At 38.1% G+C, this 23759-nt stretch overlaps 1 protein-coding gene across 1 annotated transcript in view; it reads left to right on the top strand.

Moving 5' to 3' along the window:
• The window catches only part of DOCK8 (dedicator of cytokinesis 8), a 96607-nt gene that overhangs the window by 27384 nt on the left and 45464 nt on the right, over window positions 1-23759 (top strand). Inside the window, exons 5-20 of the mRNA XM_009677671.2 lie at window positions 1739-1862; window positions 3602-3814; window positions 4786-4871; window positions 5463-5529; window positions 5904-6053; window positions 6660-6740; window positions 7540-7699; window positions 8336-8475; window positions 8708-8801; window positions 9984-10146; window positions 16966-17083; window positions 18792-18862; window positions 19572-19710; window positions 21251-21352; window positions 22089-22184; window positions 23281-23515. Of these exons, the coding sequence (XP_009675966.2) occupies window positions 1739-1862; window positions 3602-3814; window positions 4786-4871; window positions 5463-5529; window positions 5904-6053; window positions 6660-6740; window positions 7540-7699; window positions 8336-8475; window positions 8708-8801; window positions 9984-10146; window positions 16966-17083; window positions 18792-18862; window positions 19572-19710; window positions 21251-21352; window positions 22089-22184; window positions 23281-23515 (2039 nt within the window). The remainder of the gene's footprint in view (window positions 1-1738; window positions 1863-3601; window positions 3815-4785; window positions 4872-5462; window positions 5530-5903; window positions 6054-6659; window positions 6741-7539; window positions 7700-8335; window positions 8476-8707; window positions 8802-9983; window positions 10147-16965; window positions 17084-18791; window positions 18863-19571; window positions 19711-21250; window positions 21353-22088; window positions 22185-23280; window positions 23516-23759) is intronic.

Raw genomic sequence — 23759 nt, 5'->3', positions numbered from 1 at the left:
AGAGGGGAGTGAGAAAAAATAGGTGTAGAAAACTTGTCATTGGTTTGAGAAAGACTGACAAAATGGTAGTTGTCTACTTGGGAGTCAAACAAAGATCCATAGGACAGGGAGATGAATGTATGGTCTGGTGATCTCCTGATGTTATGATAAGAATGTGTAAATGGTTTTCATCCATTTGTGGCTCTGAAGGTTTTCTGCAGGATGAATAGAGTGCAGCTTGAGGAGGAAAGGTTCAGTGTTCCAGCAGAGAGAGGTCCCTGCGCCTCTGAGCCAAGAGGTACATGAGAGAGTGGCTAGACGCAGCTAGTGGATCTGTTTATTTTTGCTCCAGGCTACTTCCTGTGTCTGTCAGGCAGAGGCTTCCCAGCTTCTCCTTGCAGTTGTCCTTTGTTTCTTCTCTGTGGCCCATTTTCAGAATTCAGTGTATGGCTATTCATCTGGGATGTTTGCTAAAAACAGGTTTGTGTCTTTGTGAATTTTAATTGTCATTGTATTTTTAAAAATGTAAGTTTTCCATGAGTACTGTTGGGGAAAGGTATCTTGGGTAGAGGTTGTGCTTCTCAAGGTCAGTGAGATCTCAGCTAATTAAATCTCTCTAGCAGTGGTTTATTTGCCACTGGAGGTGGTGAAAAAATAGCAATAGAGCATCTTTTGGATGCTAAGGTGTCTTAAAATAAACTTGTGTAGAATTCCTGTCTTTCATTTTGGGTGATTAAAGCAATTCCAAAACAAGGTCACCTCCAAAGAGAGCTGGGTTTCTCTCTTTTATGACTTCATTTTTCATTTGCAGTGAACTGGTAAACAATTAAAATGCACACAATTAAAATTAAAACACATCAGCGCATATAATTCAGTTACTCCCAAAATGTAATAAGAAGGTGTCTCCCTGATCAATAATTGCTTATCATGACATTCTTATGCAAGGCACTAAGATATTTGGATGTTGCTTAGGAAATTTTATGGAAAGGAAACTGAACAGAGCAGCATATTGTAACTAAGGAGACTGGTTACCAAAAGGCTGTTACAGAATTTAGCAAATTGTAAGTTGAAGTGAAAGGAATAGAATTCTGAATGTATTTGGCATGGTTTATTTTTAGGGTAACTGCTACTTTTTTCCCTCTGTCCATACATGTAACTTGCAATCTTTCTGGAAAATGTTACAAAGTTCCCAGCAGAAAGGGTTAAAAGGTGCCATAAGTGAGAGCGCTCTTTAAAAACAAGTACTGTTTGAACAGACTAAATAATTGTTCCTGTTTCACTCGCTATACCAGCTGGGACATGCTTTAGACCAAATGACATTTCAGACAGCACCTTGGAGTATAATTGCAGGAGCAGAGAGCCAACCGAAAATAGTAAGTGTTCCTGATCAGAATTCCTCAGGACACTGAAATAATGACGGCATTTTACAAGGGGCTCAAAAATGAATTCGTACCTAGGTCAGGTTTTTATCTTGTCTCGGTTTGACAGTCTATTCAGAAGTGATATGAAGTAATGATATTCTTTTTGAACTCATTCTTAATATGTATAATAGAGCTGCAATGGTGTAATAACATAGTTAAACATTGTGGAATATCATATGAGATTTCACATTTCACATGAAAGCTATGTTGTGCTGCTCTTTTATGCAATAATGTTCCTAGTTGTTTAATTTTTTTAATTTGTTTTTTTTTCTGTTTTATTTTATTTTCCCTTAATTTCTTTTTGCTCTGTCTTAACTTGCTGGGTATCTCTGTGAAAGGAACCAAGGAAATTCAGATGTTTGTAGCCTGAAAAATAAGGGATCGCGAAAGGATTTTCACAAAACCCTTCAAAAACAAACATTTGAATCAGAAACTTTGGACTCCAGTGACACAACCTTTCAGGTATTCTTTCTTCGCTGTTGGAAAAAGTTATAAATTCAAAGGAAGTTGATTTACTGCTAAGGTCTAAAGTCTTGGGATCTTTCCAATGGATATGCATGTCTTTAAGAAGAAGTTTTGTAAGCACTGTTTGCAGAAAATGGAGGACTGATCCAGCCCTAAACTAAAAGAGTCAATGTGGTTGTATAACTCAACGTGTCATCTCATGTTCAGGAAAGCACAAACACCCAGACCAGGCTATGTGCTAACAGAGGTACACCAGGATCCTTATTCTCACTGTGTGTGTGCTGTCAGACTCAAGAGACCTGAAAAGTGACTCCCTGCGACAGCAGTTCTGCTATGATTTCAGGGACGTTAACCTTAAACTATGGCAGGCAGTACAGCCATTTTGTTTGTTCACCTGAATTTTTTGCCTCTGCATTATGCTGGTATGCACATACAGTTTTGGGACTTTTTCTTGCGTGATTGAAATAGCAGTCCTTCTACCATCAGTAAAAACAGGGCTTAGTTTTTACTTTCAGCCCTGCTCAAGGAGGAAGTCACCATATCCATGAGCTGTGCTTACTGCCAAGCTGGCAGCTTGACATTCAGGGCTTTATTGGTCACTGGCCAGACCAGAAGTGAGAGACAAAAAATTTTACTTCCCAATTTTTTCCGATATGTTAGTATCCTAAAGGTAGCTTTCAGCAGTGCTTATGTGCATGCTGGCTTTTGAAGTCCCTGTGATAAATCTGGCCTGGTATTCTGAGCACAGGTAGCTACAACATACTGTAGCTCTTTTTCTTTTCTTTGTTTTAAATTAACCTGTGTCATTATGTCATCTCTGTCATCTGAAAGATATGAAAGCAAATTGTTAAGTCCTATCCTTGACTGGCCTATTAATCCTTTGGTGCACACAGACAAGATAAAAAATGAATTATTGTGGTCATTAGACCTTTGAATCTCAAATAGTCTGAACATGTCATAACTTGGTTATGCCCACCTTTTAAAACTTTTGAAAATGGACTGGAGAACGAGAGAGACAAATTGCAACTTGAGAGTCCACAGCAAGTGGGAACAGAGAAAGTAGCAACTTATATCCTGTTATTGCTTCTCTTCAATGCAGAGACGCTTGAGGATGCTTACACTTGATCCATCTTCCCTTTTCTCCTTGCAATCAGGACAGAGAAAACAGCACACATCATCACATTTCTTCAGTATTGTCCTAAACCCTGTTAACAGAGAATCTGAAAAATTAGGCATTCTGATTAGAGATTTAAACATAGTGATGCCTGTTCTGCCGAAGTATGAATAATGGTGTCTGTGAAAAATCATCAGTCTTGCCTCACCCCCAGGCTAAAGAAATCCAGTTGGCCTAAGGGGTCTAAGAAGGATTGATATTAGATTCGTTACACAAAGTATCTGTATAATTAGTAGTATGGCTGGAGTATCCAGAGGTCTCTGTTAGGAATGAGGATCCCATAGGCCCGTGTGCTGTGACCCTAAGACAAACATTGTCCTTTCCCAGAATAGGCAAAAGTGCAGAGACACACACAGTGAAGAACACCAGGGAAAAGAGTGGGATGTACACTGAGGATCTATCTTGCCATCATGTGCTAGATGGTAGGCCTTATGGCAGCTACCGAAATTAAGGTAGTCTGTGAAAGATGAGAAAGAGAAACTTGAAGATGTTCCAGTATCCAAGTCACATTTCTCTGTTATTTCTCTGTAAGAGGTTTTGCTAATGTGTCATTTTCCAATAGGCAGGTCCCAAGCATGTACACGTACTCCCTGAAGATGCGTCAAGAACTCCCCTCACATCGTCTGACTTTGATCTACGCAGCCTACAGCCTGATCCCCGCTTGGAAAATCTGCTGCGACATGTGAGCGCAGAGGAATTTGAAAGGCAAAATGAAGAAGCACGACGAACCAATAGGCATGCCGAGCTCCTTTCCCTCTACCCTTCCATAGATGAGGTGAGCTTGAAAATTTTCAGTACAGGGATTATATTTTATGGTGGTGTTTATGAATGGTTTATGACGTTTATTATGGTTTATGCCAGGGTTATGAATACATGAAATATATAATCTACGTGGATTTTTACGGAAGGAAAATATTCAGCTTTGCACAGATGTTATACTAACATTTTTGGCTTTTCCCTGAAGGAACAAAGACATAGATATAGCTACCCTAGACTTTACAGTAGTTTTGAGTATTTCTAGTTACCAGTGCTGACAAACTGTTAATCTGAAGGCTTTAAAAAAAAAAAAAAAAGTCTAGCAAAGGTTAGATTTTTTCCTTCAGTGACAAACAAGGGCTGTGGTTTTTCATTTAGATAATTGTTTCAGCGTGGTTCCCAGCAAAGCCAATAGGTTGATAAATGCCTCAGTAAGTGTAGTAGCCCTATACTTACTTCCTGAGCTAACTTGGTGCAGAACGCACTCATTTGCAGTTAAATTTTATGCTAAAACTGCGCTATAGTCAAAAATGGGTTTTGCAGTCCAGATACATATTTCCTTTGCTTTTATGTATCTACCCTGGATAATAACAGAGTGAAGACGTATCAAAGTGAGCTGTTTAAGGCTGTTAGCTCTCTTGAATATGCATTCAGGAATATGTACTCAGACTTAGGATGCTGCCTTAGGTTTTGTTATACTCCTTCTTGTGTGGATCCAGCCACGTTCTGATAATATGTTTGTGTCAGAGTCTAGGTGTTACCCTTTTTTATAATGATCGGAAACTGCACCGTATGGAGGTCAAAAGTGTAAATCATCAGAAATAGAAATCAATCTATCTCCTTCTGACTGAAGAGATGAAATGCCTGCTGAGTGGGGGAACAAGTTAGTTTGCAGCAGTAGCCTAGTTATATCATAAAAAGGTTTCATATAGGTATGTAAATTTATGCTTATTTAAATTGTATATTAATAGAATAACTGTTTAATAATAGGAAGATGCAGTGGAGATACGACCTGTGCCAGATTGCCCAAAGGAACATCTGGGCAACAGGATTTTGGTAAAGCTGCAGACTCTCAAGTAAGTATCTTTACATCCTCCTGTTTTAACAGCTCTCAGCAACACTTTCCTTTACAATTTCTTAGTCTGTAGGAGTATATTTGCCACAATCCTTGTTACACAGCAGGTTTCATGTTCAACATATAAACATATACATGCTTGCTTGTTCTTTCTTAGTTTAATTTTGGCAGAGAACACTCCTATCCAGAGCTACAGAAGTCTTTAACTTGTCAGGATGAAAAGAAGTTGGGAGGGAACCCAAGTTATATATTCAGAATAAATTAGACTGATCTCTGTACATGCTAGTGGACTTGATAATTAGAAAAAGAGTGTCAAAAATGATATGATCATTTTTATTTAATATCTGAGACCACCTTTCTAAAAAATTAGAAAATACATTGCAGGCAGCTTGCTTCCCTTCTTTTCCTCTTGAAACCATCTAATAAAATGTGCTAAAAAAAAATCCCACAGATGTAGAGAGCTGAGGTCTTCAACTAAGTATCTCTTATTTTCTAATATAAACGTCAACCAAAATACAGCCTTTTTATTTTCATTGTGCGGAGTCCTAAGAGTGAAATATTAATCAGTGTCCTATGTGTCTTTCCTCAACAGGTTTGATATAGAGATCGAACCTTTGTTTGCGTGCATAGCTCTCTATGATATAAAAGAAAGAAAAAAGGTACGTGTGCACTAGAGCAGAGCAATGGACAACAGCAAGCCATAAATAATGGAGTAATAATGGTTCATTTTTCTGTTTTCTTCGGCTGAATTCCATTGTTATGTGAAAACTCAAGGATGTTTTTCTTTTGTTATTTTTATTAAGTTGATTTGGATTTTTATCTCTGGCTTAGCAACTTAGAATAACTTACCAAAAAATGTGCAGCTTTTGCACATGTGCAATCTGATCCACGATTCTTTTTACTCAGTTAAAATTTTGCATGTTTGCAATTGTTTAATCTTGTAGTTCTAGTTACTACTTTTGACTTACTTGAAAGTAATCTCTGATGCATTGTTGCTTTGCAGTGAGTTTTAATCTTTTTTTTTCTTTTCAAGATCTCTGAAAATTTTCACTGTGACCTGAATCCTGATTCCTTAAGAGGATTCTTGCGTTCTCATACGCCTTCCATTGACTTGTCTACTCAGGCAAGATCTGCAGTATTTTCTGTCACTTATCCTTCATCTGATATCTACCTAGTAATAAAGGTATGTTACAATGCTACCTCGACACTGTTCTTCCAGCTGTCAGCTATACCTACTGTCTGAATTCATCCAATTGACAAACATTCCTTGTAGCTAGGACATATTCTGATAATTTTAGTACTACATATGTAGGTATCCACTAGTATATCTCACAAACTAGCAAGTTATATTGACATCCTACATTTTAATTCCACTAAGTAATTTTAGTTCCCTATTTCGGCATAAGGACAATTTAAAGGAATGGGAAATAGACCATTTTAAAAATTTTGAGTTACATTTTGTAGGGCTTTTTGACTTCCTTTCAGTGCACTTTGCATTGCTTTGTTTATTTAATTCTGAAACCTGAATTACTGTTTCATTCGGAATGCATAAATTTTCCTGATTTCAGTGAAAATGTGGAAGTACCCAATTGACAGTGTTGTCACATACATCTTTTCTGCTTTCTAACCAATGATAGAAAATTGAGAGAAAGGTATATTATAGGTTACTCCATAAATAATTCTGTATTATGCATTTATGCAGGCTCTTTCATGTTGTTAGAGAAGGAGCATGTTAATATTTGGGTTGTTTTTTTTCTTCAGCGATGTCTTACTTCATTGCTTTTTGTAGATAGAAAAAGTGCTTCAGCAAGGAGAAATTGGAGACTGTGCAGAACCCTACATGGTTCTTAAAGAAAATGAGGCTGGGAAGGTAAGTAAACAGCTATTGTGTTCATGTCAAAGAATGCACCCACGAGAGAAAAACAGAGAAAGAATAGACACTTAGAGTAGAAGAGTCTTCAGAACATTAGGAAAGTCATCAACTGGTACTTACACGGAGCGCGCAGTTCCTGTGACTGGCAGGAAGAAGTTGTGAGACTACAACGTACACTGTTGTTATTGACCTTTTTGGAAATTGATACTGACAAAGCCTTAAGCAACATAACTGGCAGGGGTGAGCAAAGGAGGTGACAATGCAAAATGGAGTTAGCACAAATATTTGTACCTCAGAGACACGCTATTGATTTAGATAGGCAAATAACATGTTGTAGTGTGTACTTGCCCAGTTCAGCGCTGTCATCCTAAAATAGCATGGGCTCTGCTCATGGAAGTCATGGTCATTTACCTCCCTGGAGGAGACTGATAATGATTCCCCGACTCCCACATATCTCTCACCTTTAGAATATCACTTTCAGCAGAATGTTGTTTCTGTATCTGATGAAAGAAATAGCACCTACTAACATTTTATGGTGATTGCTCATGCTGGGCATGAGGATCACTGGAAAAAGATCTACATTCTTCTTTACTTGAGGAAGGTGTACATGTTGAAAACGTTTAAATGAGAGGCAAACGTACAAATCAAAACAGCTATGACCATGACAGTGGTCATAGCGGAAGACTGCAAATTATTTATTCAACTGTAAATGTATAACTTCAGGTTTTTCTCTATAGTGGACATGACAAAATAAAAGATTATTTTAATACACTGATCATTTTCTTCTTTATTTTAGGCAAAAGAAAAGATTGAAAAACTGAAAGCCCAAGCTGAGTCCTTTTGTCAGCGTCTGGGGAAATACAGAATGCCATTCGCCTGGATTCCCATAAGCCTAACTAATTTCTTCAATGTGTCAACACTTGAACGAGAAGTACCTGAGGCAGAAGGTTTAAATGGTAGTACTTTAACTATTCCAACTAATGTAAAGTGCCTTTTCAGTAGTACTATCTTTAGGAAATGATCTGTCATTCACTCTGGTGTTAAGACAAATATTACAATTGAAAGTTTCATCTTCTCAGCCTGCCTTTTCTGTTCTAAGAGCACTTGCAAGCTAACATCCTCGCATATTTATTCCTTATGCTTTCTAAATATTCTTCCATGTTTAGGCCCAGTTGTGGTTGAACAATGGCTTTATAGCACTGGAACTGCATTTACTACACAGAGTCCATTTACAGGACAAAGAAATGGGAATATGTATTCTCTTAGTTTCTCAAGTGTACAGGAGGCATTCTCAAACTGCATCCAGCAACCACTGACCCATGCGCTTTATAATCCACTAGCTAAAGATCTGAATCAGCTTGTGCTCTGCACCAGGAATAATGTTCACTTCACTAGATGTATTCTGGTGTTCCATGATTTCACACAGTCTTAAATGAAAGTAGTGGAAAATATAGGCAAATGAAAAGTGTTTTAGCTGCCATCCTCTGTCCTCTGATGTTCCTGGGAACTTGTGGATTTCTAACGTGTTCTGGTAGTCTTTATATGGAAACAACACAAAGTAAATTGATGTTTTTAATAATTTCTCTTTGAAGGGAAGGGATCAATTAGTGACAAGAGAGCAACACTGCTACAAGCAAGAAGACTTTCTGAGAGAAGCCTCAGCTCAGAGGATAGTTCTTCAGTATCAAACTTCAAAACAGTGTCTCTGACCCTCAACACCTTCTTTAAGCAGGTATAGGATGCTCTTTACCTCTGATTGACTAAGATGTTATTCATCCATGTAGTGCGCTCTGTATTGAGAAAAGTTAGCCAATGATGTCAATATGAAGACAAAGGATTATTCCTACTGAGTAGGCAGCAACCCACTTGCTTTGCTTACCTCAAGGACATATTTCATTCAAAGCTTTATTCAGTGTAATGGAATATTTTTATAAAGGTACTGATTTTTGTCTTTCTTCTGATAGGAAGGAGACAGGCTTAGTGATGAAGATCTGTTCAAATTTTTAGCTGATTTCAAAAGATCATCTTCCTTGCAGAGAAGAATTAAGACTTTACCAGGTAAAGAGTTATTTTTGGGTGGAATAGGATATATGTACCTGTCTCCACTCAATTGCTCTATAAATTCCAGTGTTAAAATGTAATAACCTGGATTTTTAAGTCTACAATTGGTACTATTATGGAACTTCCTGGGTTCTCAGTGTCTACGTGAAGAAAGCTTTTTTATTTTTTATTCTGTATGATTGGTGAGTATGGAGATTCGTATTTAGCTTTGTATTCTAAAATGATTAGTTTTTCTCCCTAATTCACAGTGTATTTACTGAAACACATTTTTTAATTATTCAAACTGTTTGAAGAAGGTAAGTGTAAAGGAGATTTCCAAGACCCTTGCTATTTTCCTGCAATTTTTTTAATCGGTCATATTTTGAAGAGGGAGATTGAAATACCTATGCATTTCCAACTTTAGTTGGAGCAGTGTTCTTAAGTCCAGGAGAGAAGGAGATATATTGTTTGTCAAAGACCTGACTAGCTGATTTTTTCTTTTTCCTTAAAATATAGCTCTAGCGTTCTGGGTTGTAAAGAAGCACCTAAAAACAAACTTCAGTGCAAAGCTGTTTTGCCTTTTTGGCAGATTATGATAACTGATAAGTCTAGGATGTCCAAAGGATTTCCACTTATCATAACAGATATTTAAATTGAAAGCCTATTTATACTAGTGTAAATGTTATCATTGTTAGCTCTTTAACCATTGGCCGCTGCAAACCTGACATTCCTGGTAGATGTTGTCTAGTTAGTCAGATGCTTAATCAGAGCAGATTGAGAAATAGAAATAGATAGAGATTGACAGAAAACTTTATTATGACAGAACTCTTTGTACCTTTACTTTCACTTCTGAACAAATTTTACATTATTTATGAATTACATTTATGAAAGATACTACAAAATCAAACCAGCATATAGTGTTCTTTCCTTCCTTTCTTCCTTCTTCCCTGTTTATTTGACTTTGCAGAGAATAGACGTAAAGAACTACAATTTTGGCTTGATGTGTAGGGATGTGTGTAAGTTATTTGGTGTGTATCTTTCTACATGCATGTTTTCATTCTCTAGCAGCCTTCAAATTAAAGACTTGGTTCTTATTTCTACAGTATTTCTTTGTAATCATAGCTTTGTTTTCATTCTGGTTTATTATATATTGGTTATTTTTGATAAAGTACTGAGCCTTTCTAATTCTTTTCTTCAAAGGAACGCTTAAAGTGGAGATCTCGCCAGCTCCAGAAAGCCTTGGTTATTGTCTGACACCGGAATTATTACCTGTGAAACCATTTCCAGAAAATCGTAATCGGCCTCACAAAGAAATTTTGGAATTCCCAGTTAGAGAAGTATATGTTCCCCATACCATTTATAGGTAAGAAGTAATATATTTTTAAAATTTCTAAGATCCATTTTGAAAAAGAGTTGCGGTGTTTTTTGCAGATTTGTAGATACTAAGAAATAGAAAAATATGGTTAAAGGTGATGTAATAGGCTGATGATTTAATCTTGTTAGACATTACAAGGTAAGATCCCTCCTGTGTGTTCTATAGTTCATTTAACAATCTAATTATCTTGTCCTCTGCAAAGTATTTCTAAGATGTCCAGAAGTCCAGAAAAAAACGAGCTGTCATTAGCTTGACATAATCTTTTTTCTTTTGTGGTTTTTCTATTAATTCTCTCATTATTTTTAACATTCACAGTTTTGGTAGATGTTTGTGCTGGATGGTTGCTACTGTTAAATTGGGTCTTCTGAGTATCTAAAGAAATAATACGTTGCTCTGTGTACTCTTTCGCTATGAACAAGCTCTCTGGGCTGTATCACATCTCTTCTTAAATCTATTCTGTTGGGGTTGTTTCAAGGAGACGACAGTGCTCAGTAGTATGGAACTGTACAACTTATATAATTTCTTAGTGGTCTGGGACATGTGAAGAAATGAATATCAAAAGAATATACTTCAACATGTTTGTGTGGTATCATATTACTAGTATGGCTAGTGTCTAGCAGTGTGCCCTTGTGGCCCAGAAGGCCAATGGGATCCTGGGGTGCATTAGGCAGAGTGGTGCCAGCAGGTGGAGGGAGGTGATGCTGCCCCTCTCCTCAGCCCTGGGGAGGCCTCCCCTGGAGTCCTGTGTCCAGTTCTGGGCTCCCCAGGACAAGAGAGACATGGCCCTACTGGAGAGAGTCCAGCGGAGGGCTACAAAGACGATGAGGGCACTGGAGCATCTCTCCCGTGAAGCAAGGCTGTGAGAGCTGGGCCTGTTTAGCCGGAGAAGAGAAGACTGAGATCACTTCCAACCTAAACCATTTTGTGATTCTGTAACTAGTAGAATTAGAAATAGCTAATGAGCAGTAATTCAAAAAGAGCTGACTTGTGTCTCATGATATATTTCAGTATTATAGATACAGAAATACTAGTTTTTGTGTGACCATTGTGTTAATTTTAGTGAAGTCAAGGAAGTAAACAATAGTATTTTGTACTCAGTTGAGGCTGTTCTAAGGGACATTTCTGATCCCTTAAACATTAACTACGCATTGAACTATGCATTAGTGGCAAAGAGATGACTATCAATAATAAATAACAGAATGAGGGCACTGAGTAAAGGGATATAAAGCTTATTAGCTTTCTGGAGCGAGAGGGGCAAAGAGCCAGTCCTGCCCCTCCTGCTGTCCCTACCCCAAGGGGTGAAGGGAAGGGCAAGGCCTGTGGTTCAGTACAACTCAGTACTTGAAGACTACAGACTAACTTATCCTGGGGAGATGCTCCATGCCTTTACGAGAAACCAGAGACTTCAGTGGGGCTGTTGGTGACACCCGGATTTGGGTCTCAGGTTTTAAGGACAGCAGAAAGAGGAAGCCGTAATTTAACCCTGGGAAGAGCTTGTTAGATATGCTGGAGAGATGGTGAAAAAATGCAGAAATGTTAGATCCTATTTTGCTGCTTTGTGACTAGAACGTGTTTAGGGCCAGAAAGAAGAGCTGGCAACAGAATTTTTTAATGAACTCCAGCACTAATTCCCCAGAAATTTACATGAGGCAGTTTTGCAAACCTTATGAAAGAGAAGAGTCTGGAGGTGTGTGCGGTCTGGGATATAACACTTGTGTTTGTGCAGTGGCAGTGATCTCTTCCTACAAGCCATATCTCAGATGCTTTTGCCACCGGCAGTGCTCACTTAGTACTCGTTTAGAGCACCATTTAGTGCTCATTTTGATGAGCACAAATTGGTAGTTGTAGAATGTAAGGCGATATATCTAAGTAATTAAATTGCCATGCAATTCTCCTTGCTTAGTTCTGCGCTTTGTGAATAGCATTTTGAGTCTGACATTAAACTAACTTTTGCAAAGTAGCTCTCTGAACTTGAATAGAAAATTTATGAAATGTTTTATGCTATTTTTATTCCCTTTCCTTTAACCAGAAAAGCAGAACGAATCTGTCTTCATAAAGCACTGTGCTAACATTTAATCATAACTGAGCTACTGTCATGGCTTGCTAGTGTTTTACAGTTGATTTAATAATACTTAAGTTTTGATTGTAAGTCTGCAAACCAGATTTATTTACAGATTTCTCTCTTTGCTATAGATATGCAAAGAATGAAAAGTGAATAAAGTAATCACTGTCTTCTATTAATACGATAGCATAGATGTAGCAGAGAAAGGATTACACATAGAAAATAACGGAAAGCTTTCAAGTATACAGGCTGGTAAGCTCTTACTGGCATAATTATACTTCTAAATGTGTCCAGACAAATGCTAATAAAATATCTAGCTCCAGTTTGTCTCCTGAATGCCTAAAAGAAATGCAAAGATTTTGCTTTTTTTTTTTTTTGGCCAGTGTAAGATTTTTCTCACCGAAAAAAAGCCTTATCTTTTAAAGAAAGGCTTTGCCTTGTGTGACTGGAGAAGCAGAGTCTTCTGTTATAGTCTTTCAATTTGGATCTTATTAGTTTTTATCCTAGTGTAATGCCATTATTTTAAATGATGCTATTTCTGATTTATGCCAGAGAGATCAGCCATCCCACTTTCGTTGTGCACTGTGAAACTGAGACTTCTTTTTGCTGCGTACCTACTTTTCTTTAATAAAAATAGTTCTCTGGAAAAAGTCCGAACACTCCAAGGTTTATTTCTTTCAATACCTTTCTTCTATTCTTAAGCAGAAAAATCATATAATGTAGTCATATGATTTAAAGTTTGTTTATCATTTTATTTTCTCATGAAATGTAAATGAAGAAGATGCTGCTCACTGCCACTATGAAATGTTAGTTCTGAGGAACAGTGATATGTTCCATCACTTCACCTGTAACTCAGTTTAATCAGGAACAGGAATTCGCCTCTTTGATAGAGGACGTGCCTAGTGTTTAAGATATTTTGGATGGGGAGGGGGAAGCTTTCTTTTATTGTTTTGTTTCATTTAATTACAAGCCAATTACAAGCTGTGCTCAAACTTACTGTATTCTTCTGTGTCCGTTCTAGGTCTTGTCTTTGGCTTTTATGGTAATCATTCTACCTCTGTCCTTAAATAGTTTTAAGTACAGGAAGGCAATTGGTATATTACTCTGTCTTGTTCCCCTGTTATTTTTCTCATGACCGTATCTGCTGCTTGCCTGCCGTCTCTTTTCTACGCATGCTGCCCGCAAGATGTGGAGAGGACAAGGTAGCCATATGCTTATTCCATGCCTTTTAGAGGCTGGCGCCCTACTGTGGGTGAGCTGTGTGCTGTGCTTCCCCTCCTGTCTTCTTGCACTGGGGGAATTTCATCTGAATACTCCCTTTATTGGCAGAGTCCTGGTGAAGGAGAGCACCCTGCCAGGCTGCCCTTTTCCGAAATGCTCTGCTGTGTATGGGGTCAGGAAGGAGCTCTTTCCTTGTCTTTGCTTTAATTTATGTGCCAGTCAGAGGTGCTAGCACTTCTAGTATATCTTCACTGTAAACAGAATCGAGATATCCTGCAATATTAGCAATATTAGCACTGTCGTGCACAGGTGAGGAAAACAGCTGAAGCTATAGCTACTACCGTATCAGGCAGAGACATGATCGTGAACTACTTTATTCTACTGCCCAGCACACAAAGTTCCATCTTAGCATAAATGTCCTTCTGTTTCCCAAAATCAGTAGTCCTTCTTGGGTAACTTTACACTCTACTATCTGAGCAGTAAGATGTGTTGTTAGTTTTCAGGGAAGGTTTCCTAAATTTATCTTTGCTTTTTGCTAAGATAAAAATGACTTTGGCATAACAAAACACAAGCCATTAAAACAAAAACTTCACTAACAGCATTCTGGGAGTACTTGCCCCTCTCCCATAGATAGCTTGTTCATCACAGTGCTTTCTACTAAGTATCGCAGCTGACTTCCTGTAAGAAATTGCTTTAATTATGGAGTACAGGCATAGTGAAAAACATTCCACCATGGCAGATGATCATGGTGTAGTCACTGAGCTAAGACTCTGTGAATAAAACTTGGGTTTGCCTAAGCTTCCGGGTGAAAACAGAGCCTTTAAAGAAAGGTGTAGTTATTCCAGTCAGCACTGGATTTGCCACTAGTGCCTGTTCCTAGTGCAGTATGAAGAAGCATCTCTTGGTCATTTCCGTGCCTTCCTACTTCTAGAGTCACTCATCACTCTCATCTGTGCAAGATACCCAGAGCCAATGTTTGTCCCTGTTCTTCCTCAGTGCTGACAGGTTTAATGCACATGTAAGCAAGATCAGTGAGACTGCAAGAGCATAAATGGCACAAGCTATAGCATTTCAGTGTAGTACTTGCTGGAATAATGCTTCCTTGGTTGTGTTGACAGCAGAGAGCTCTCTGTTTGCTTGTGATTTTACATATCTTTCATCTCAAGTCACATCTAAATGTAAAATTCGGTGCTCATGGACATTATATGGATTTGTGACAACTGCAGATTCATGAAGCATCAAATGGATTATGTGTCCTTTTTATCTCTGACAGATGTAATATTGATAATATTCTTCATTTATTATGTCATTCCCCTAAGCATAATTCAGTGGAGGTTATCAATATATTTCTCACTTTTACTTAACTTTTTGTAATATCGTGTTGGAGAGAATCTGGCTGGATAGAAATTGCATTTAAAAACGTGAGGGAGAAAGTGCATTAGTGTAGCAGGCAGGAGTACTGGTCTGAACAAAGAGAATGGCAAGTTTCATGCTAGTTTGTTTGCTAAGATATGCCATAACCATCTAGCATGTGTTGGTTGGCAAAGTAGCGTGGATTCTGTAACTGAAGAGAGGAGGGTTATCACACGGTGACATGTGGCAATAAGGAGTACCAACAGCCGTTTTCCAGGTCTTGATATACAACAAATGGAAGATATACTGATGGTTTTAATGACAGTGTTCCCCAGAGCAGCTCCTCATTTTCAGCTGGCTGTGATGCAAAAGAGATTTCTAGGAAAAGTGCAGGACAATTTTGTGTGTAGCTTTTGACTGTCAGGGATGCAAGGCAAGGATGAAAGCCCATGAGTAATTCCCATTATTCTCACTGGAAGCCAGCATGCTTCCACCAATACTAGTTTTATTCCTTGTATTAGCCAGGCAAGAGTAAGAATTGTATATTAGATTGGGAGAACAAGGCATAAAATAGACATAATCAGGATTTGGGAATGTTTTCAATGCTAGTATTGCTGAAATCATAGACTTGCTATAGATTTCACTGGAGCAAAAGTTTTATATTTAGCTTTGACTCTTCTGTCAGAATTCTTGGGTCCTGACCTTGGAAAACCTTCTATGCTGGCGTATTCCCCACAGGAGTTAAAGGTCCTCTGTAAGTCCAGTGATCTTTCCATGTAGAGAAGCTGTTATATGGGAAAGCGCACTTTATTTTAAAGCCTTATGCACATTCATTATGAACAATGAGTTTCCAAAGTCGGTTTCTAGAGTTATAGGTTAAAATCTCTTGTTTATATTTACTTAGGGTCATTGGTATTACTCTTTGATGCTATCACCTAGAAAGATACACTGTTTCGTTGCTATAATCTAGGAATGTGTGAAATTCAGTTCTTGATTTTATTTGCCAATTTGCTTGACTTTTTTCATCTCTCTGACAGATTCCTGCTCCCTTTCAAAACTCCATTCTTTGTAGCTGAGAAGGGAGCTGCTTTCTTGAGAGTTTTACCCTTTCCATTATATCAAGCAAAAATACTCATTCATTTGTAACTAGGAATTACAGATTTAGAATTGCTGCTTCTTCATTTGTTTTGTTTAAAGTGGTCTTGGTTTTCATATGAATCTGCTCATACCATTAGGTTCTGGAATGCTAGAGAATTGAAGGATTAGCATAAAATCAATGTACCTTCAACTTTTCTTTCTTTGACAATGAAAAGCTTTAAACACAAGGTCTGATTATTATGAAATTTATTTTACCAGCAACCACGAAACAGACAATAGCTATCTAATAACAGATTAAAACAAACAAAAAAATCACTGAAAATGCGTCTGTACAGCTTCAGTCAGGCTGCACTGCATTGATATTTACACAATATTCTGCAGACCTAGACCAAAAGCTTTGCATGTGCATGCAGATGTGTACATGTGTACAACTGACTATGTGACTTGCTTGTTGTGCCACCTTTTTGAATGGAAGTGTTAGGGAAGTTCAAGGCCAGGTCACTGTTGTTATGTTAGAAAATAGTGAAACATCCATCCTCTCATCTTCCTTTTCTTCTTCATTAAAGAAAAGTAGAGGTTCCCATTCTCACCAGCTCAGTCCATTTAGTGGTTCACTACTTGAACTGGGTATCTATTTTGATGTTGCCTTGGGACATGCTTCTTTAACCTGGTGACAAGGCTCTGCCTGCTGCTTTTGCTATAAGGAAATCTCTGTTCTCACCCAAGAACAGTAATTGCTTTAAACCTTCTCACTCTTGATTTTTCCCTTGGCTAAAAAGTCAAAGGGTTCGAATGACAGAGCATTTCCAAAAACAAGGAGAGAAAGCAAGACTGTCTTCTCAAAGATGTAATTTACTCCTAAGGAGTCCTAAAGCATAGTTTTTTCTATGTGCTTCCTTAAAAGATTACCTTTTCTTTATGTATTTTTGAAAAGGAGTTCTAGAAAGTTTTCACTATGTAGGTGGGATTGAAGAACAGGGAGATAAATGAGCAAGATGCTAGATGGTGCACCTCGTTTTGAAAAGCATGTACCTGCCGTTTACCCATTTTATTCTTCCTTTTCTTTCTTCCAGAAATCTCCTCTATGTTTACCCCCAGAGACTGAATTTTGCTAACCGACCAGCTTCTGCAAGAAACATTACCATTAAGATCCAGTTTATGTGTGGCGAAGACCCTACCTGTGCAATGCCGGTAATGAACGCTGAACATTCTTGACAGACTTTTGCTCACCTGCAGATCACCACTGATCTGTTCTTTGTGGGGTCTTGGGAAGGTACACAGTCAGAGAGCTTCTAAAGTTTGTTACTCTCATGAGGAAGCAGGGCTGGAGGCCCGACCTATGGCAGGAAAGACTTGTCACTTGAGTGGAACAGGGGCATATCATTCCCTCCTGTCTAGCTCTTCCTGCCTTATTTTCAAAGGAGAGACATTCTATTAAATTAATGCTATGCTGGAAATTCTGCCAGTAACATTCAAGGAGCTTCAGAAAGCTTTTAAGAATGAGGTATTCTTTCTCCCAATCTAACCGGTTCATGTGCACTATAGGTAGACAAATTCCCAGGTGCAGCACTGAGTAGATGGTGGGACCTTCATTGCCTGAATGCAAATAGGTGCACAGTCATGCAGCCTGGGTGAACTCTTCTATCTTCAGACCACTCTTCTGTCTTTCCCTGAGTATTAGTGCATGTGTGTGCATTATCAGCAGAGCAGGCAGTGCTGTCTGTGTTCAGGTTATTTAACATTTCTCCCTCAGTACAGGGTCCTCTCTTCAGGTTTACCAAGCTTCACCTGTTCAGTTTAAAGTGTTCTAAGTCATGTATCTGCTTCAGCTTGAATTTTGGGGGAAATTTTCAGTCAATGTCATTGGTTCTTTCTAAGAACACTATTAGGATAATATCTAGGTAAAAAGTGTGTTGAACCATTACTTTTAGGAGCTCTAATCCAACAATATGTTGACGCAAGGACTAACATTTGACCAGACTTTATCAGCATGCTGACACTGCACAGTGCATACGTTGCAGTGACACGTTCCTTACTCCACTTGAGCTCTGGAACTGAAAGCAGAGGATTGGCACACAGTGCTTTGCCAAGCCACGTTTCTTCCAGAGCCTGAGGTGTGCCGTGCGAATGTAACATTGTCTCCTAAACAATGCGATCTGATTTGGAAATATCCTATGTTCAGCTGTACCAGTTGTGATTTCCCTAAATTCTGCCCATATTATGATAAATAACGCTTTTGGTAAAACGTTCAGGATAGATGCAGTTAGTCTGGCATCACTCTCGATTGTGAGAGTGAGCTCCACCTCAACACATATGGACTTGTGCTGTACAGATGTCCATGCCTGTGCTTGTGTCTGTGGACTTCCTTTAAAGTCACTGGATTCCTGCACGTTACGCCAAAGCCATGTCTAAAATGGGGACATGAATCAAGCATCAAAAATGTGTATTTCTCTCCATTGATTGTAAAGGGATTCTGGACCTCTAAAATAAGGTCGGATGAATCTCACCCTAAATAAGGAGAATCCTACTGAAAAACAAACTTGTAAAAAACATTTTAATTTAGAGGTGATATGGTAATGTCCAAGATGCTCATCACAACTTTATTCCTGTAATTCCTCGCTTTTCTTCTGAGTGCATGACTGTAGAATGTAATGCAAAGTAGTCAATGCCTTTGGAAATGACCTCTGCTCCGTCTTATCTGTCTGTTGCTCTGAGTGGTGTGTAGGGAAAATGCCTAGTAATATGTCATTTGTGACCGCAGCCTAAGGTAAAATTAAAGCAATTTTTAATTGCTGGTAAAATTTCCAGCCTTCAGATGCTGTCTCAAAATTGATACAAGATGATGACAATGCAGTGCTTTAGCTCTGCCTGTCATTATTGTCTTTTCCTCTTAATGCAGATAATTTTTGGGAAATCTTCCGGCCCAGAATTTGTGCAAGAAATATACACAGCTATCACATATCATAACAAGTAAGTATTGTAATCATTTCTAAGACTTGAAATGTATCAGTTGTGACCTCTTTACATATTTCTCATTCCACATAGTTCATCAAGGGACGCTGATACTATTCTGTCTTAAAAATTTACATTTTGGGGGGATTTGTCAATATCTAATTTGGATGACCACATGGATTTGGATCAGTGACCGTTTCCCAGGGTTTACTTATTCTTGTTGGGCATGTTTCAGAGGTTAGTCAAGAATTTTCTTTATCTGAAAATCAAGGAGCAGGAGTAGGAAGCAGCACCACAACTTTTAATAACTTTTACTTTGATGAATTCACAGATCCAAAGAAGCTAAAGAGACTTTATCTTGTGAATTTGAGCTCAGGATTTAGGATCTATACAATAAAAATCCTGGAACCTCAAATTAAGATTAGGTGGTTTTGAAAGTATAGAAATTGTCAGTATCTGAAAACATTCCAGCTGATACCATCTGTGCTTTTTCCAATTCAAATCTGTATATAGTTAATTTAAAAAGTGTGTGTGTGTGTGTGTGTGTGTGTGTATACATCTACATATATGCATACACATACACCTTGTTCACTTAATTTGGCTCACAGACTGTTTTCAGGGTTTGTGTGCTTTTCATTACTACAGCATCTAAAAACCTACTTGTGAATTTGACTTCTGCTCAATCTCATACTTTTGTTGGAAATGCATTTGGCATTTTTTTAAATAGGTCACCTGACTTTTATGAAGAAGTGAAAATTAAACTGCCAGCAAAACTGACTGAGAAACACCATCTACTGTTCACATTCTATCATATCAGCTGCCAGCCAAAGCAAGGGACATCTGTAGAAACCCTCCTCGGTTATTCTGTAAGTTTTGTGTTGATTTATGAATAATTTTGTCACATGTTCCCCTTCTGTTTGTGATAATATATCAAAATCAGAAGAAGGTCTTAATGTCAATTCACGGAAACCCATGTGTGCTCGTGTGTTCCTTAAACCTAAGGATTTCACAAATACAGACACCATTTGTGCTATGTGAAGTCCTGATCCTATAACTTTACACTGGTAAGTGTCTTTGAAGTTGATGAATTCACCTGAAGCAGCTGAAGTTAAACATGCAGCTAAATATATGCAACATCAGTGCTTTATAATATAGCACCTAATTCTGCTTGATTCTTCTCATTGCGAAAAAACCAAATACACATGCAATTACTACTATTTGCTGTTATCTATCATGTCCATACGTGAGGTAAAAACCAAAAAATATTTAAAAATAAGTTTTATATGGCATATAATTCATGTTATAAACTGACTTTTCTCCATTTTAATATTAAAAACCAGAAAGAATCTGGAGACTAAAAACATAATTCTGTTACATTCATTTATCTTTATGTTAGGACTAGCACATTTTAACTTTAAGAGATATGTTGTTGCAACGTATCTTTTATATATGTTAATCAATAAATATTTTTAACTAAAAATATTTGAAAAGTTCAATCATTTTTAAGTCATTTTAAAAATTAGAGGAAAGCACTGATGATAATAGTATTTCAAAACAATATATGATGATAATAACATTTCAAGACATCCTAATGTTATGATCAGCAATTAAACTATGGGGCCAGAAAAATTTTTATTTCAGTGCTTTCCATATGTTCCTGCTATCATATTTATATTTAATTTTCACTCTTATTCTGGAAATCCTTTCAAATGGGCTTTCTCTTATGCATAGAAATAGTCCCACTAATGCCAATGGGACTGGTAAAAAGTAATTTAGTTTGTACTTCAAGAGAGGGCTTGACATAGGTTAGGACTTTTTCAGAGTTCTATTTAACTAATTCTATTTAACTTATTTCAGGGTTCTATTTAACTAATTAAGAAATGTTTCTGCTATGTGATACAACACTTTCAAATCTGAATGGAAAAAAATTAAGTGTGTCCAAATATCAGTACAGACTTATTATGGTTCATTCTGGTCTTAATTCTAGCAGTGACTATGACCAAAATGTTCAGTTTTCCTTAGCAAAATTTTGAGTCTGTTGACTTGCTTCCATGCCAGAGATTAGTCTCTTCAAGGTAAGTGATTTTTTTGAATAAAACCATTGTAGGTGGACTATTAAATCCTTCTGATAGGATTTATTTGGAAAAAAAAAGGATGTCAGCCATGAAAACTTTGTGTTTGTTTTCTTTGAAAGGGATGGGTTGTAAAGCAGTCGTGTAGGTTTTTTTTTTATAGTAGCTATTGCTGAATTTAAAATGCAAAGAAATTACTCGAGTGGGTTGGAGAAGGGAAGCTCTGATTAGTATCTTATTTGTTGTTCTATTGATGATAAATTACAAACTAGGTAAATAGCCCTATTCATCTACAGTCATGAATATCACTGTGTTTTTTCTGCCTTTGTTTCAGTGGCTGCCGATTCTGTTAAATGATCGTCTTCAAACTGGACATTATTGCCTTCCTCTTGCATTGGATAAGCTGCCGTTCCACTATTCAATTCACTCTCCTGAGGTAACAAATAAAATTACAAAAAGATAGTATTTTCCTGATGTAAAGAAGCATGATCAGTATTTTAGGATCAACACTGTCTACTTGGAATGAATGGTCTCTTTTTGTACTTGAAGAGAGGAAAAAAGGGGAGAACGCTAGAGAAAAAGTTTTTGTCGTCGTTGTTATTATTTTGTTGTGTTATTTGGTGTTTTATTTTTTAAGTTAGTAATCCAAGCAAATCCATGCAAAGTGTCTAACCAGTGATATATTTGCTTAGGGATGTGAAGTCAGTCACCTACTTTCTTCAGCAGGAGGACTTGGCCATTTTTTGTGGTTGTTTAGAAAAAGAGGAAGAACTGGAATCAGGTGCTGCTACAAGAGCAGAAGACTGTGCTCTCTAAGAGAATATGGCAATTAGGAAACTGATCAGAGGGTTTGAAACTGCCTGGAATCACTCTGGTGTACCTTTGGCAGTGCTTTAATTAGGAACTGGTAACCTTAAAAATAACCCATCAGAAGATGCATATTCACAGTCTGCTAGGCATCCAACTGATGTCTTCTGAATTTGCTTCAGTGCTTCAACTTCTCTCCATATAGCCTGAGATCAAGAAGCCTAGCTTTGTTCCTCTATGTAGCACTAAATTTAGATGTCTAAAATGAATTGAGCAGCATAAATACTCCACAGACCCTCATTTAAATAGACTTTCTGTTTGAGTTTTAATAGAAAGATAATGATTCCATTTCTTTTCTGTCACAGAAAGTTCCATCCCAGACACCACCTGTTAAGTGGGTTGAAGGGCACAAGGGTGTTTTCAATGTTGAAGTGCAAGCTGTTTCATCTGTTCACACCCAGGTAATGCATTGGTAGCATCGTGCAGCTGTAGTTTCATTCCCAAGAAAATTCTGAGGTGTAGGCTGACTTTGAAAGTTTATGAATTGGAGACACCTGAGTCACGGTGATTTGAAAACAATTATAAGATTCCTACTGTGTTACTTCTTTGAAAAGAACCTGATATCTTCAGTGAATGAAGTCCATTGGTACAAATGAACAAATGAGCATTCTCGGCAGCTAGTCCCATCAAGCCATAGGGAATCTGGTGACCTCTCAGCTCAGCAAGGATCTGCTTCAGCCGTGTCTGAAGGACACCGGTGGGGCACAGTGCCAGTTTCTGTAGTTTGCATGTTCTATTCTGCAAGGCTAGTTCAGATAGCACTCCCATATCTGCAGTGAAACAGGGTATCTCCCCTCCAGCAGGAACAGGTTAGACTTCGAAAATGCTTCAGGCAGCTCAGCTAGCAATGCCACGTGGAGTGGGACAAAAACTTAGTGATGAATGAGAACTCTAGGATTCTGATCATTTAAATGTGATTGGGAATTGGTACTTTCCCCTTCTTATTGTTGCCCTAGGTTGGGGCACAGTAGTTTAATTTTGCCTCTCATGGTTTGCTGTGTCTCATACTCATCATCCCATTCTGGTTAACCCTGGGAGCCACGCCCAAGCAGCTGGAGACCCTATCTAGAGCAGATCTATCACCCCTTTGCAACATAATTTTTAGATACAAGTGGGGCATTCTCATAAGGCAAATAACTCTATGTATAGGACTGTTAGGTGTGGGTGACAGAGAGACTATAGATCTGCGACAGGACAGAGTTTTATGAGAGAGAGCTGTGCCTTCCTGAAATGAAGTAATCACTTAGTATTGAGAGCTTTAACTTTCCTGCTTTAACCAGATCTAGCCAGAATCCGAATCTGAGCCAAATGAACACAAACAGACAGAATGTTGTGGCAGCTGCTTTAGAAATTGATCTCTAGAGTTAGCCACCACTGTAATGCAAGAAGGGCAAAATGCTTTTCCCTTCCCGTCAGATGGGACAATCAGATTTTGATTAGCCAGTAGCAGGCTGAAGTATATCAACTCTGTCAACCGTGAGTGCGCTGTATTTGCAGGACAATCACTTGGAGAAGTTCTTCACTCTGTGCCATTCTCTGGAGAGCCAAGTGACCTTTCCCATTCGAGTGATGGACCAGAAGATCACAGAGGCTACACTGGAACATGAATTGAAACTCAGCATTATCTGTTTGAATTCCTCCCGCCTTGAACCCCTTATTTTGTTTTTGCATTTGGTACTGGATAAACTTTTCCAGCTGGCTGTGCAGCCCATGGTCATAGCTGGCCAGACAGGTAGTTACTGAGGCATGCCTTTTTTTTGTGATGTTGGAATAGTAGTGCAAGGAAAGTAGAGATGTGGGTGAGAGAACAGTTACTACATTTCCAGGCTCAGATTTGATATTTGGGATAGTTTACTTAAGAAAGATTGGAGCTTCTGAAAACTCAATTTTGCTGCACAATTTAGTCAGGTTTAATAACTGAGTTCATGCCTTTCCTCCTCTTCCATCCTGCACAGAAGACCCACAGACACAGGTTG

The sequence above is a fragment of the Struthio camelus genome, chromosome Z, assembly GCF_040807025.1.
Source record: "Struthio camelus isolate bStrCam1 chromosome Z, bStrCam1.hap1, whole genome shotgun sequence".
NCBI classification, from domain to species: Eukaryota; Metazoa; Chordata; class Aves; order Struthioniformes; family Struthionidae; genus Struthio; species Struthio camelus.
The sequence above is the reverse complement of the archived record's forward strand: the minus strand, read 5'-3'. Positions and strand labels throughout refer to the sequence as shown.